Genomic DNA, 16279 nt, shown 5'->3' with positions numbered 1-16279 from the left:
AGCATAACAATCACTATCATTTTTTAATTAATTTATTAAAGCAAAAGTTTAAAGAGAGAGAAAGAGAGATACCAAGAGTAAAGAGATCACCAACTATGCATTATCAATTATGTGAGATCCCACATAATTGGTGGATTAGCAAATAATGAAGTTATGTATATATATATATATATATATATATTAACTCAATAAATTATTACATAATTTTGATGATTTATTTTAAATTTAGTGGAAAATGAATTTAATTTTTTTTAAAAAATTCAGTTAGAACTATTTTATAATATATTTAATCATTAAAAGATTATAAAATTAAAAAGAGTTTAAAGTGTATTATATGATAAACTTATATGGTAATTTAAAATATCTTTTCATAAAAATGAAGTTTACTTTGAGAATCAAAATTTGAATTAAAATCATAACAAAAATAATTAAGAATTAGTATTTGTCTATTTGTATAAAATAATTTATATTTAAAATATGAAAAATGATTTATTTTTTTAAATAAAAAAACATTATTTGCTAATAAATTAAGAATAATTAAGTTGACTAATGTTTATTCGTTTATTTTTCTAAAATAAAAGTGGTTCATGTCAGGTGATGTTTCAGCTAAATAATTTTACCGTCCCCGTATGAAATCCCCGCGCAAAAAGCCAACTTCTATGTAACGCTATACGGAGTAAAGTCAGTGCGAGATAGCTGACACCTCTCCTCGATCCCATTCCTACTTGAAATTCCCATACACTCATTTACACATACATACACTTTCTCTGCTGTACGTTACTTTTCCTCTCCTATTTCGCCTTTTCTCGTTTACCAAACACACGCTCACACAGTGACCACAGTCTCTCTCTCACACAGGTGTGGTTTATCTGCTCTTCTTTCTCCGTCCCCAGTCTTGTGTTTGTCGGTAGGATCAGAGCAAGGCGCATTATGATGTTCATTGTGTCTCTCAGGGTTTGCATTTGCTTCCCTGTGTAGCTTTTCTTTTGTTTCAGTTTCAAATATTAGAGAACTTCTCTCATCTTTTTGATTTGTTGATCCATGCATGATTAGATTTTGGTCACTCTTCGCTTTGTATTTGTGCTGTTAATAGGTGAGAGATGTTCTTGCTCTTGATAGCGGTCTTTAATTTTTTCTCCTTTCTGTAATGATGGTAATTTTTCTTTTTTAATGCAGATTTTTAGCTATTCTTTAAGAAGTATTTTAGTGGTGAAGGTGGAGCGAGTGTAAATAATGGACCAGAAGACGTGGCTATGGAGGAAGAAATCTACGGAGAAGATGATTGTTGCAACTGACAGAGTAAACTTCTCTCCCGGTGGAAATGAAGAGGAGGTAAAATTCGAGCAATTTTTGGGAATTCAATGCATTTTCCATTCCTTCTACTTGCTGGTGTCTCTGTTCTATGTTGCAATCCATTTGATTCGGAACTTCGACGCAAAATACTGACAATTACGTGCTTCTTATCACAAGTTGTCGAATTCAGTGTTGTAACCAATGCATGATTTTAGGGAATGCCTATCTACTGTGAATTCTTTTCGTTTGTAGTCACAGAGTTTGGCAGACAAGGTTACTGAATCATTCTTGGAAAATCAAATGCTCTAGAAAAAGCACCAAAAGGGTCTTCTTTCCCAAATCCATGGATTTTTGAGTCGGCTGTCGACTACTGATTATTAGATTTAGCTTGTTCTTGATAGAGTTCTGCTGATTAGAGAGATTCTAAGTGATGACCTTGCCATTACTACTGAATTTTAGATTGCTTTTTCTGAAGTTCTTACTATTAAGATGCCACTTAGAGCATGCCTGCCAGTATGCTCTCTGCTTATGTGAATGCTGATGCTTGACTTTAAAATCTGTGATCATGCTATTTGATCAACATCAATCCCTCAACCGAATTTAACATTATGATAAGAGAATTCAAAATATGCGAACTAAAAAGGAAGTTCGTTTGCTGTTGACGAATTCATTTCAGTGGGAACTAGCAAAATTTCATAATGTTGGCTTATTTGTTGATTCTAGGGATATGATTAGATTTGATTAGGATCCTTAATTATCTTTGTATTATTTCATTATTCGCTTCCTGTTTAGTTATAATTTTTGTGTATAAATATTCATGTAAACCAATTGTAAATATTAAGAGCGAAATATAAGTATAAACTTGCCCAAAATTCTTCACATAATTGTACTTGGAATCTCCAAATAAATAACCATCTTGGAAGCTTAAAAATCTGCTTTGAAGTGGTGATGCAAACTCTAAACGTTGTATTTTTTATTTGCATTTATTTACTATGTTGTTTTGGTGGCTTTGGAGTTTGGATGATGAATATACTTGTGGGGACTTCTGAAATATTAAAAAATAATATGCAACCCAACCATTGGCTTGGCGATTTGGATGCCTTAAGTTAAATGGTTGGGTATGAAGATGTTCTGGGATCAAGTCTGTCAAAAAATTAACCACAGCCCCCCAGTGATTTTGAAAAATTTTAAAAGTTTCCTTAGAGATATGAAGTTTGTCATAAAAATATTCCTACGAAGTTTGTTATTATGTTCATATTCGTTGGTTCAGTTTGGCCCCTCCAAAGCTGAGATTCTAGTTCTGCTCTTGAGCCGAGCTAAGGTGCAGTAGGCCTCCCAATAGAGAAAAATGAAAGAATAACTGTGATGTGTGGTTGTGGAAATGCCTTAGACAAGTTGTTGAAAGAGGAATAACTAGGAATGCTCATCAAATATCATTTCAAATGCATTGTATTATGAATATGTATATGTAATTTTCTTGCAGATACAGACACTTCTGGCTGATAAGGCAGAATTGGAGAAGACCCTGAAAAGTTTAAATGATAAACTTTCTTCCACCCTGTCTGAATGTAATGCTAAAGATGATCTTGTAAGGAAACAGGCAAAGATGCTGGAGGAAGCCAAGTCAGGTAAATTACTGAACCTCTTTCCTCGTCAAAATAACTTCATGGGAGGTTATTTGTTGCTCATTTTTCTATTTCTGTGTATACATTATGTAAAATGGTGTATTTACCCTCTCTCTAATTCCCAACTTTTATTAGGTTTGGAGAAGGCAGAAGCCAGAACAGTGTCTCTGAAGCAAGAGCTAGATGAAGCCATGCGGCAGAGAGCTGCTGGAGAAGAAAGGTTAACTCACTTAGATGCAACCCTCAAGGAGTATATGCAACAGCTGCAATTTGTTCGAGAAGAGCAGGAGCAGAGGGTTCATGATGCTGTGATGAAGGTGTCAGGGGAATATGAGAAGTCCCAAATGATTTTGGAGGAGAAGTTGGCAGAGACCAGTAAAAGGCTTGCAAAAATAGGTGTTGAGAATACTCATTTAAGTAAGGCTCACTTGGCAAAAGAAAAGTTGATTGAAGATCTAACTAAACAGAAGACTCAGATGGAAGCAGATTTAAATGCTCTGATGATTAGGTTAGAATCTACAGAGAAAGACAATGCTTCTTTGAAATATGAAGTCCGAGTTCTAGAGAAGGAGCTTGAGATTCGGAATGAGGAGAGAGAATTCAATCGTAGAACAGCTGATGCATCACATAAGCAACAGTTAGAGAGTGCTAAGAAAATTGCAAAGTTAGAATCAGAATGTCAGAGGCTACGTCTGCTTGTTCGCAAGCGGTTGCCAGGCCCTGCTGCCTTGGCAAAGATGAAAAGTGAAGTTGACATATTGGGAAGGGATTCAATAGATAAGAGGAAGAGAAGAACATCTTCCAGTCCTAGTGGTTTAATTGTTGATACTGCTGTTGACAGCTCCCCAGATACTCCCAGCAAAAAGATCGATTTTCTGGCTGAGCAGTTATATGCCATGGAAGAAGAAAACAAGGCTCTCAGAGAAGCCTTTACTAGAAAAGCAAATGAACTTCAAATTTCAAGAACCATGTTTGCTAGCACAGCTTCCAAATTATCACAGGTTGAATTGCATCTTGATGAGTTGTCAAAAGGCCAGACAACCTTGGAGCCTTCAAGGAGTGGTCTTGTGCCACATGATCTCTCTTTGGCCTCAATGTCTGATGTTTGCAGTGATGATAAGGTTAGCTGTGCTGAATCATGGGCTTCTGCTTTGATTTCAGAGTTGGAGCACTTCAAACATGGGAAACAATGGGGGTCACCTTCAGTTAAAACTGTTGGAGGTTCAGACATAAATCTAATGGATGACTTTGTGGAAATGGAAAGACTTGCAATAGTCTCTGTTGATAAGCAGTCAGGAAGTACTCATGTTCCATCTGATGGTGCTAACACAGAAGTTAGCCCCACGAAAATTGGTTTGGATGAGTATGCCTCACAGGTAACTGGTAAGAATATTGTTCCTACATTGGAGTCTGGCTCTGTGGTACCGAACCAGGTAATTAAGTCTAAGGATGGTGTAATTGGTAAACTTCCTGACTGGCTGCAGGAGATTCTGAAAGTTTTGTTGGAACAAACTCATATCACACAGAGAAAACCTAATGAAATTCTGGAGGATGTTAAAGTAGCTTTGATAGGCATAATTAACGAGAGCCCTGGAGAGTATATAGATACAAGAGAGAGCTCAAAACATCTTGATGCATCAAATTCCCCTCATGTTGGTGGTGACATCTCCTGGAAGCTTACAAATAAATCTTTATTGATGGATTCTTCTTGTGGAATTAATAATGTTGATGTCATTCTGACAGATAGAAATAATCAGTCAAATCTAAGCAAATCGTTGCACAATATAATTGCACACATTCAACGGATCACTTCACCCAATTATGGTAGTTCAGATACTTTGTCTAGAAAGGATAGGAATTTCTTTCCCTATAAGAATTCAGAGACATCTTCAGGCTACATGGTTTGTCTTCTGCAGTGGAAGACCTCTGAACTGACTGCTGTCTTACAGCAATTTGTTCATGCTTGTTATGATTTGTTGAATGGAAAATCTGATGTCAACAGGTTTGCTCAAGAATTGAGCTATGCTTTGGACTGGATTATGGACCACTGCTTTTCCCTTCAAGATGTTTCAAGCTTGAGGGATGCAATTAAAAAGCAATTTGATAGGAATGAATCACGAAGTGAAAGTGAACCAGAGGTTGGAAGGATTAGTCAATTTCCAGGAGTGGATAAATTGTCCCTTCCCCGTGATGAATACTCGTGTTTGTCTATAGTTGCTACTTCAAATGGGTTCCATAACTGTTCTGAAAAGGATGAATTTCAATATACTGTTAGAGATGAAAACCAGAAATTAAACGATGAACTGATTAACATAGAATCTACAGAGAAAGACTTGGAAGGGAGGCTTCAATCAGCTATTGATAAGAGTGAATCCTTGATGAATCAACTTCGGGAATCAGAGAAAACCATCAAAAGCATGCAAAATGAAGTAGAAACTCTGAAAATGTCCAAAACAATGATTGAAAATCAAAGTGAAAATCACAAGTTGATGAAAGAAGATCTTGATACACAGCTTAAAGTGGCCAAAGCAGAGTTAAACGAGGCTCACCAGAAGTTTTCTTCCATGGAAGTGGAATTGGAAAACAAAAACAGCTGCTGTGAAGATTTGGAGACCACATGTCTTGAACTTCAGCTCCAACTTGAAAGGTAGAGTTCCCTTTTTTTTACTTAATGGATATGCAGGCTGTCATCCCTAGGATATCCAATAAAAATTTGGAATTATATAGGGAATATAGCAGTTATTATTCACATATCTGCATTGGAAAGAGATCTCATGTTGATAATGTTATTTTCAGTATAACGAAGAAAGCAATCTCTGAAGAAAAACAACTTCGAACGGTAAGTTTATATCAACATACCATACAGACAGATATTTTGCTGTTGGATTGTTATGTTTTCATAGCTTTGATGATAAATTGGCAGTTGATGAATTCCTTATGCCATATGTTATTCGTTTGGTAAGTTGTAATGTACTTTTATTTTTATGTTAAAGAAGTAGAATTTTCAATATGAGGAGTGTATATGACCTTGAAACTGTCTTTGAAATAAGCATATGCTTTTTCCTAGCTGGAGCAAAAACCACATGATCACTATTTTTTATCTTTTGCTTCCATAGGAAATGGGATGTTTCATCCCTGCTCTATCTAAAATTCACCTTCGAGCATGAAAAGGAAAAAAAAAAAATCAGCTAAATTGTTGAGGACGGGATTACGGTATCTTCCCAAGCCCAACTATGCTATAATTCTCAGTGGCTACATTAAAAACCACTGAAAAGATATCTAATCTTTCTTCCTTTTTGCAATATACCTTATAATTCTTCTAGAAGAAAGAAGGAATGCAAAAATCCTGAAAGATATTTATAGCATTTAGCTTTTACCTAGTTTCTTGTCACTAATCATTGTCTTTGAGATGTCAGAACTAATTTTTTAGAATACCTACTATATTTGTGTCTTCTTGTTTAGTGAAGGACTCGATCCAAATTTTGCAGGATTGGGAGATAACTGCTGCTTCAGAAAAGTTGGCAGAGTGCCAAGAGACTATTCTAAACCTGGGAAAGCAGTTAAAGGCTTTGTCTACACCTAGTGATGCAGTCCTGTTTGACAAGGTCATCTCTACTTCTGACGACACAAATGCTGCCCCCGTCACCACCATGACAAGCACAGCCCTCAGCAAACCCAAGGACAAGATAATGAACCAAAGGTCCTCTTTGCTAGATCATCTGCTAGCAGAGGATAATGCTGCAGCAAATAATAAATCTCCCAAGGTCAAAGAAAGTGACAACTATAGTTCTGCCTTTTTTTCCAATGAGGTTATAGAGTCTTTAGAAAAGATCCTCAGTTTGGATGGAACTAAACACCAGGATGATGAGGTTGCAGTCAGTTCTTTGGCAATTGTGCCTAGCAAGAAAAGGGGAGGCGCAAGTTTGTGGAGAAAGTTATTGTGGAGAAAGAGGAAATCCAACAGCAGAAAACCGCCCTTTCCATTTGCTCCATAACTCTTATCGTGGTTGTCCTGAAGCTTGGGATTTGATACAATAAGGTCTGCTTTCGTTAATCTTGTTGGAGAGCTATTGCATGGTTGTGTATATTTCTGCCGTGTGTACAACTGCTGACTGGACATGTTTTTGTAATATAGAACGTTCATCTAATGTGTATAGTTATCATCTTCAATTGCTAAAACACATTGCATGTTGTCGTTTTTCATCTGTATGTAACAGGATTTTCATGTGAAGTTATTTACACCTAGTTTTCTACATCTTTCTCCAGCGATATATTTTCTGGATGCATATCTTGTAGATCTACAGACTCCTTCAGGCTTATAACTAAGTTCAAGTCTTGGATGATCCTCAGAAAGCAGCTGGGTACGATGATAGAGACAGAATTATATCTCTCCTAGTTAACAATATAAACACACAGCATACTAGACAAATTCATACACACATGACAGCTAAATAAAAAATAATTAATAATAATTATTAATATATTTCTCAATTATTAATATATTATTAATAATTTTATTTATTATTTCTCAATTTATTTTAATATATTTCTCTCGCAGACCTATTAGATACATATTATTTTTTTTTCGATATAATTAGGCTTTGGCCCATATTATTATTATTTGAATATAATTAGACTTTAGATTATAACAACTCAGTAAAAATTGAATTAAATAATTTTTGAATTCATTTTTTATTTATTTTTAAATAATTTTTAAATCTATTTTTTATTTATTTTATAATAGTAATTGAACTAAATAATTTTTAAATTTATTTTTTATTTATTTTATAATGGTTTATGCAACTAATTTAGACTTCTGACGTCGAAACTCACTGAGAAGATGTGAAAAAGAACATAGAAAATGATAGGTTTCAGTCAAAGCCAAGGTAAATAAAAGAGAATAAGAAGTTTATGATATTTTTCATTGATGCTAAATGCTGCTGCTACACGTAATTTAATTAAGAAATGGGCAAACAACTTAATCCTATTCTCTTGGCCACAATCGGCACTAAAGAGATTTTATTACCAAGATTTGCTGATTACTAATTGACTAAGTAATTTAAATAAAAACAATTGCAGTAAATGATAAATAATAAAATAGCAGCAAGCACTTAGTCTAAATACTTCTTATTTTTGATAATAACTTTGGATGATCGCCTGATTGGTCTATCAGTACCTCCCCCATCGGTAGGAACCTTGTCCTCAAGGTTCAAGGTAGGAAACCTGGCTTGCAAATCTGCAGTACATTCCTAAGTCGCATCTTCCTGCGGCAAATGCTTCCAACGAACCAGACTTTCTTCTGAGAGACGGTTGCCAAGTCGAACCCACCTAGTATCCAAAACTTCAGCAGGCTCGAAAACAAAGTAACCATCATCGGTAAGTTGAGGAAAATCAGAAGAAGTAGGAACAGCATCGCCGATATGTTTTTTTAAAAGGGACACATGAAAAACTGGGTGAATCTTGGAACCCGAAGGCAGCTGTAATCGGTAAGCCAAGTTCCCAATTTTTTCTTCCACCAGGAATGGGCCATAAAAACGGCTGGCTAACTTCTGAAAAGCACGTTTGGACACAGATTGTTGCCGATAAGGCTGCAATTTAAGATAAACAAAATCTCCGGGATGGAATTCCACATCTCTGCATTTCTTGTCTGCAAGTTGTTTCATTTGATGAACAGACCTTGAGAGATGAATCTTTAAGTCACGTAATGTAATACCCGGCTAGAGTCCGGCATCGGAATTCTACTTTCCGATGGAGTTTCGGATGCCGGAAGTCTCTAGAAGGGTTAGATTTATGTTTTTCTAAAATGTTTTGGTATGTTTCATAGTTTTAAAGCATAAGAAAATGAGTTTTTGAGTGAAATGAACCAAGGCAGAAAAGCCAGGTTCGGCCGCCGAACATGCATGGCTTTCGGTTTCACGTGTGGCCGCCGAAGGTGGTCTGGCCAGCCACCTATAAAAGGCCCTCAGTCGGTTGAAATGATAAGATCACCGTTTCTTTGACCTGCTGAGGTGAGACCCTGTCCTTTTGAGAGTTTTCTTCATGTTTTCATTAAATCATGCAAAGATTTGATTGATTTTTATGTTTATTTGAAGGTTTTGAGTTAGAAACTTGAATTTTGAAGTTTGGAGAGTTTGAAGGAGAGTTGCTCCAAAACTCCACGTTAGGATCGATCAGCTTCTTGGTTTCAAGAGGTAAGTGAAGATCCTGAGCTTGTTTTTATGTTTTCTGAAGGTTTTATGAGGTTATGAGAGAGAGTTGCATGAATAGGGTTAGTTTTGAGGTTTTGATATTTTTGTGAGAAAAGCTTGTTTATGTATTATGTGATTGTGTTGTTGGGGTTTTTAGGTAGTTTTTGACCCCTTTGAGCATATACTTGGGTATATGCAAGTTGAGGGATTGAGGTGTTTGAGATTGGGAGATGTTTTGTGCTTTTGGCGAGAGGCAGAGCAAGTTTCTGCCTTGTGGATGAACTCAGGTTCGGCCGCCGAAGGTACATTCGGCCGCCGAACCCATGAGGAGGTGGCTTCGGCTGCCCAAGCTTGCCCCCGAGCTTTTGGACTTTCGGCTCTGGAGGGGAGTTCGGCCGCCGAAGGTGCCGCCGAAGGTTAGAGACTTTCGTCTCTAGAGTGCCTTTCAGCCCCCGAAACTTGCCCCCGAAAGGGTTCGGCTGCCGAAAGTAGAGCTTCGGCCGCCGAAGGTGCATGAGTTTCGTCTCTAGAGAGGACTTTCGGCCGCCGAACCTGCCGCCGAAAGTGTCCTGTCCAGCCTTCCTTTGCATGCTTTGCATGGATGATTGAGTGAGTTTAAGGGGATTCTTGGGGAGTTTCCTAGAGTTGTTCTTGAGTTAGTTTGGTCCCTCATTTGAGTTTATCTGTGCTTACACAGACCAGAGGAACCAGAGAGAGCAGCAGTGAGTACTGCTCCAGAGTTTTCAGAGCCTGCAGAGTCAGTCCAGTTAGCCAGAGGTGAGTGGAACTCAACTTAATTCTTTACTTGAGAAATGGAATGTTTTTAGCATATATCATGCATCATGGTTATGTAATAGGTTGATTGCATTAGAATCCACGAATATGTTGCATTGCATACTTAATTGTGGATGTGGGTGAATGCTGAATGATCCAATAGTTCCAGACAGATAGTCCAGGACCCCATTCTACGGCCTGGCAGGTATAGGAAAGTCCAGGACCCCATTCTACGGCCTGGCAGGTATAACCAGGTGCCCAGTCTATGCCTTGGCAAATGGTAAGTACAGGTGTTATAGACACATATACATATACAGTACAGAGAGACCCGGACCCCAGTCTACGGCCTGGCACAGAACAGTTAATGGGGCTATGTGGTGACAGGTTTACCCTTGATGTGGTTTGTCTATGATATGGTGCATTCCCTAAGATCATGTTTTAATGATATATTTTACTGTTCTACTCACTGGGCTATAGAGCTCATCCCACTCCCTTAACCCCAGTCTTGCAAGTTCAGTGTACAGTGTACAGGGGAAGTCCAGCAGAGTTCAGGAAAAGAGAAGAGTTGTGTAATAGAATATAGTGGACATGTAATATTAAAGAGATGTAATAGTTGTGTATAAAGTTAGAATTGTGCTTGACTTAGTGGTGTTTGTGTTGTAAATCTTTTGTTATGTACATGTATGTTTTACAGAGTATGTGAAAAACCAGGCTTAACAGGTATGAGTTAACCCATCTAGAGCAAGCTCTAGTCAGGGGTACAGAGTACAGAGTATAGAGTACAGAGTACAGAGATAGTGCATGCACAGGTTAAGCCTTGGTACAGAGAAAAGAGTTTTTATTTTCACAGAAAATGTATGATCATGTATGAGATTTACAGGTACACAGAGAGTATAGCAGACTTGCTACGGGTTCTGGCGGCCTTAAGCCGACCTGAATCCTAGCGCCGGTGACGGTCCATTTTAGGGTCGTTACAGATTGGTATCAGAGCCCTAGGTTCACATGATCGGACCTATAGAGAAAGTGTCGGGCTCATAGAGGTTAGAGGAAGTCAAGCACAATAGGAAATCATGTCCACTAGGATAAGGTGTTGAGTCCTATCTGTTTACTGCTATGACATGCCATGATTTGTATGTGCAGTATTGATATGTGATGTTTATGTGCTAAAGTGCTATGTTATGTGTTGTTTTTCAGAGTTAAGATGCGAGGAACTCGTCGATCAGCTCGATTGACTGGAGTCCCACCAGATAGTGAGAGACCAGCTGCTCGTCCTCCTGCATTGCCAAGGGCAAGGTCTCAGAGATCTAGCAGGGAAGGTACGCCAATAGACCCTAGAAGGTCTATAGACGAGAGCAGAAGAGGTACAGTTAGAGGAGGAAGATCAGAGGAAGTGAGGGAGGCTATGGAAATTGACCAGTCTATAGATGAAAGCATGGGTATGGGTAGATCTGAAGAAGGTATGGGAGAGTCTCAGAGAGGCGCTCAGGCCTCAGATTTTGTTTATCCATCCTTTCCTTAGGACCCAGAGTATCCGATGGGAGGTACGTCGGAGTACTCTAGTTTTGTCCCATATCCTCCATATATGCCATATATGCCTTATCCTCATTATTACCCACCATATCCTATGTATCCACCCTCCCCTACCCATCCAAGTGCAGCACACCCAGAGTTATATGACCCAATACCTCCACCACCACCACCAGAACCAGTAGCCCCTGTTGTTGACGCACAGCAACCTAGCTCATCTGGGGGAAGTAAGGTGAAAATGACGGAGTACCTGAAATTGGATGCTCCCAAATATAACACGGGAGATGATCCATTTGAATACCTCAGATCAGTTAGGATGATAACTAGTGAATTGGGAGCAGATGATAGCAGAGCCATAGAAATGGCGGGGTTTACACTGAAGTGTAAGAAAGCTCAAGAATGGTTCAAGAACTATATGGAGCCTAGGATAGACAGCATGTCATGGGGAGAGTTCGCCAATGAGTTTGCAGGGTGGGCTTTTCCTGATAGCTCCAGGGAGATGAAAGTAATAGAATTTGAACAGTTGAGACAGACAGATGAGATGAGTGTTGATGAATTCACAGATAAGTTCCTGGATTTGCTTCAGTATGTGGGTCAAGCCTATAATACTGATCAGAAGAAGGCAATGAGATATACTATGAGACTGCATCCCAGGTATTCTTCCTTGATTCTTCCAGCAGAAAAGGAGAGTTTCCACTCTATTGAGGATGCAGCCAGGAAAATGGAAGCAAGTGCTAATATTCAGAGACAGTCAAGGGCACAGGCTTCGGGTTCTAAAGCCCCCAGTTCAGCAACTTCAGGTAGCAAACGATGGGAAAAGACAAAAGGAACAAAGAATAAGTTCTGGAGTAAAGTCAAATCTGGTCTGGGAATAGGTAGTGGCACAAGCTCTGGCACAAGCAGTCCAGTATGTAGGAGATGTGGGAGACCACACAAGGGAGCTTGTCAGTTGGGATCTTCAGCTTGTTATAGATGTGGACAGGAAGGGCATTTTGCTCGGGAATGTCCTCAGATGACGTTTGCACCATCCCAGCAGATGAGTTCAGGCAGTGTAGTACAACCAGTAGCTCCAGCCGTGCCTCAGAGTAGTGGCAGAGGTAGAGGGAGAGGGGCAGCCTCTACTTCAGCAGCAGGTTCCCGAGGTGGAAATCCGGTAGCCCCAGCATGGATTTTCACTGTGACACAGGAGGAGGCTAACACGTCGAACACAGTGGTGTCAGGTAATCTCATCATTGGGTGTTCAGATGTGTATGCTTTGATGGACCCCGGTGCTTCTCATTCCTTTATTGCTTCGAGAGCCATAGAGAGGTTGGGTTTGATCAGTTCTGAGTTAGAGTATCCTCTCTGGGTCAGTGGATCCAAATGTGACCCATCAGTGGCAGTGTCAGTCTGTCGTTTCAGTCCAGTGTTCATAGAGGGTAGATGCCTTCCAACTGATCTTATGGTTCTAGATTTGACGGATTTTGATGTCATTCTAGGGATGGATTGGCTATCTGCATATAGTGCTACTTTGGACTGTAGAGACAAGGTAGTTAGTCTCAGAGACCAGGATGGGTCAGAGTGTGTCTTCAAAGGAGACAGGAGGGGTACACCCAGAGGTATGATTTCAGCCCTTCAGGCTTGTCGTTTGCTTAGGAGGGGTTGTCAGGGGTTTCTAGCTCATGTGAGGGAGCTAGATAGTCAGGTTAGGGAACCAGCCACAGTACCAGTAGTCCGAGAGTTTCCAGATGTGTTTCCAGACGATTTACCAGGACTACCACCTGATAGGGAGATAGGGTTTGAGATAGAATTGCTGCCTGGTACCAGACCTATCTCTATTCCTCCCTACAGGATGGCGCCAGTAGAGTTAAAGGAGTTGAAAGAACAATTGCAGGACTTGGTAGATAAGGGTTTCATCCGCCCTAGTACCTCACCTTGGGGTGCTCCAGTGCTCTTTGTTAGAAAGAAGGATGGATCCCTCAGACTTTGTATCGACTACAGACAGTTGAACAAGGTCACTACCAAGAATCGATATCCTCTACCTAGGATTGATGATCTATTTGACCAGTTAGCTGGAGCAGGTTGTTTCTCTAAAATAGATCTGAGATCCGGATATCATCAGTTGAGAGTCAGAGAGGCAGATGTGCCAAAGACAGCTTTCAGGACCAGATATGGGCATTATGAGTTCTTAGTGATGCCGTTCGGGTTGACGAACGCCCCTGCAGCATTCATGGATCTCATGAACAGAGTTTTCAGTAAGTTTCTGGATCACTTTGTCATTGTTTTTATCGATGATATTTTAGTGTATTCTAGAAATGCAGAGGAGCATGCCCAGCATCTGAGAATAGTGCTGCAGACACTGAAAGAGCATAGTTTGTATGCCAAGTTCTCAAAGTGTGAGTTTTGGTTGAGGAGCATTTCCTTCTTGGGACATGTAGTATCAACAGAGGGTATTGAAGTAGACCCCAAGAAGATAGAGGCTGTAGCTAACTGGCCCAGACCCACTACAGTGATTGAGATTAAAAGCTTTCTGGGACTGGCAGGTTACTATAGGAGGTTCGTTCAGGACTTCTCGAAGATAGCGGCTCCTATGACCAAACTAACTCAGAAGAACCAGAAGTTTATCTGGTCAGACCAGTGTGAAGAGAGCTTTGAGGAGCTCAAGAAGAGATTGACATCAGCACCAGTGCTAGCTCTGCCTGTGAGTAATGAGGATTTCACAGTGTTCTGTGATGCGTCTCGAGTGGGATTGGGTTGTGTTTTGATGCAGCAGGATAGGGTGATTGCTTATGCTTCTAGACAGTTGAAGAAGCACGAGCTGAATTACCCCACCCATGACCTAGAGATGGCAGCAGTTATTTTGCACTCAAGATGTGGCGGCATTACCTCTACGGGGTTAAATGCGAGATCTTCACTGATCATAAGAGTTTACAGTACATCTTGAGTCAGAGAGAGCTGAATTTGAGGCAGAGAAGATGGGTAGAATTGCTCAGTGATTATGATTGTAAGATCCAGTATCATCCGGGTAAGGCGAATATTGTGGCAGACGCCCTAAGCTGGAAGTCACTAGGCAGTTTATCCCATATAGCAGTAGAGCGGAGACCAGTCGTGATGGAGCTTTACAAGCTCTTAGAGTTTTCAGAGCCTACAGAGTCAGTCCAGTTAGCCAGACGTGAGTGGAACTCAACTTAATTCTTTACTTGAGAAATGGAATGTTTTTAGCATATATCATGCATCATGGTTATGTAATAGGTTGATTGCATTAGAATCCACGAATATGTTGCATTGCATACTTAATTGTGGATGTGGGTGAATGCTGAATGATCCAATAGTTCCAGACAGATAGTCCAGGACCCCATTCTACGGCCTGGCAGGTATAGGAAAGTCCAGGACCCCATTCTACGGCCTGGCAGGTATAACCAGGTGCCCAGTCTATGCCCTGGCAAATGGTAAGTACAGGTGTTATAGACACATATACATATACAGTACAGAGAGACCAGGACCCCAGTCTACGGCCTGGCACAGAACAGTTATTGGGGCTATGTGGTGACAGGTTTACCCTTGATGTGGTTTGTCTGTGATATGGTGCATTCCATAAGATCATGTTTTAATGATATATTTTACTGTTCTACTCACTGGGCTATAGAGCTCATCCCACTCCCTTAACCCCAGTCTTGCAGGTTCAGTGTACAGTGTACAGGGGAAGTCCAGCAGAGTTCAGGAAAAGAGAAGACCTGTGTAATAGAATATAGTGGACATGTAATATTAAAGAGATGTAATAGTTGTGTATAAAGTTAGAATTGTGCTTGACTTAGTGGTGTTTGTGTTGTAAATCTTTTGTTATGTACATGTATGTTTTACAGAGTATGTGAAAAACCAGGCTTAACAGGTATGAGTTAACCCATCTAGAGCAAGCTCTAGTCAGGGGTACAGAGTACAGAGTACAGAGTACAGAGTACAGAGATAGTGCATGCACAGGTTAAGCCTTGGTACAGAGAAAAGAGTTTTTATTTTCACAGAAAATGTATGATCATGTATGAGATTTACAGGTACACAGAGAGTATAGCAGACTTGCTACGGGTTCTGGCGGCCTTAAGCCGACCTGAATCCTAGCGCCGGTGACGGTCCATTTTGGGGTCGTTACACGTAAGATTTCATCTCTAGTGGCTAAAGCATTATCCACTTCATGTACCAAGGAAGAGCCCAATTCATATCGAGGAACCATAGGAGGATTCCTGCCATACAAAGCTAAGAAAGGGTCATTCCAATAGAGATGTGATAAGTTGTATTATACCAATATTCGGCCCATGGTAAGAAAGAACACCACTTGCGTGGTTGTTGGCTGGCAAAGCAACGTAGATATTGCTCCAAACATCTATTAGTGACCTCCGATTGACCATCCGTTTGAGGATGATAAGAGGAGCTCATATTCAGCTGTGTTCCAGAAAGCTTAAAGAATTCTCGCCAAAAGTGACTCATAAAAATGGGGTCCCGGTCACTGATAATTGATCTTGGCAAGCCATGATATTTGACAATCCCAGCCACAAATACTTCAGCAATGACTTTGGCAAAGTATGGATGAGATAATGGCAGAAAATGTGCATATTTACTCAATCTGTCGATGACAACTAGAATAGAATTCTTACCACAGGACATAGGAAGCCCATCAATGAAATCCATGGCTATGTCATCCCAAACCTGATGTGGAATTGGCAACGGCTAAAGGAGACCAGCTGGAGAAGTGGTTGCTGATTTATTCTTTTGGCAGACAGAACAAGCTGTGACATAGGCCTGAATCTGTGTGCGCATAGAAGGCTAGTAAAACTGCTGTGAAATTCTTTTAAAAGTGCACAAAACACCTGAATGGCCGCCGCAGGGAGATTCGTGGAACTC

At 39.9% G+C, this 16279-nt stretch overlaps 2 protein-coding genes across 4 annotated transcripts; one reads left to right on the top strand and one right to left on the bottom strand.

The window, feature by feature from the left end:
• The first annotated feature begins 698 nt into the window (after positions 1–698).
• Positions 699–7171, top strand: LOC110628341 (filament-like plant protein 7). Of its 3 annotated transcripts, none has more exons than XM_021774967.2 (6): positions 699–858; positions 1177–1332; positions 2777–2921; positions 3054–5565; positions 5715–5757; positions 6407–7171. In XM_021774967.2, exons 2-6 carry the CDS (start codon positions 1234–1236, stop codon positions 6911–6913), a joined length of 3306 nt encoding a protein of 1101 aa, XP_021630659.1. In that variant the 5' UTR covers positions 699–858; positions 1177–1233; the 3' UTR covers positions 6914–7171. The 3 variants fall into 3 exon arrangements, with proteins under 3 accessions (XP_021630659.1, XP_021630660.1, XP_021630658.1); XM_021774968.2 differs by having other exon boundaries at positions 709–954; XM_021774966.2 differs by having other exon boundaries at positions 709–1093.
• Positions 7172–8167: 996 nt separating this feature from the next.
• Positions 8168–16066, bottom strand: LOC122721301. The gene is made up of 3 exons (XM_043948496.1): positions 15711–16066; positions 15531–15621; positions 8168–8506 (listed from the first exon to the last, which is right to left on the bottom strand). Exons 1-3 carry the CDS (start codon positions 16064–16066, stop codon positions 8168–8170), a joined length of 786 nt encoding a protein of 261 aa, XP_043804431.1.
• Between the last annotated feature and the right edge of the window lie 213 nt (positions 16067–16279).

This window comes from Manihot esculenta, chromosome 12 (assembly GCF_001659605.2).
Source record: "Manihot esculenta cultivar AM560-2 chromosome 12, M.esculenta_v8, whole genome shotgun sequence".
NCBI lineage: Eukaryota > Viridiplantae > Streptophyta > Magnoliopsida > Malpighiales > Euphorbiaceae > Manihot > Manihot esculenta.
This window is presented reverse-complemented; position numbering and strand designations above follow the sequence as displayed.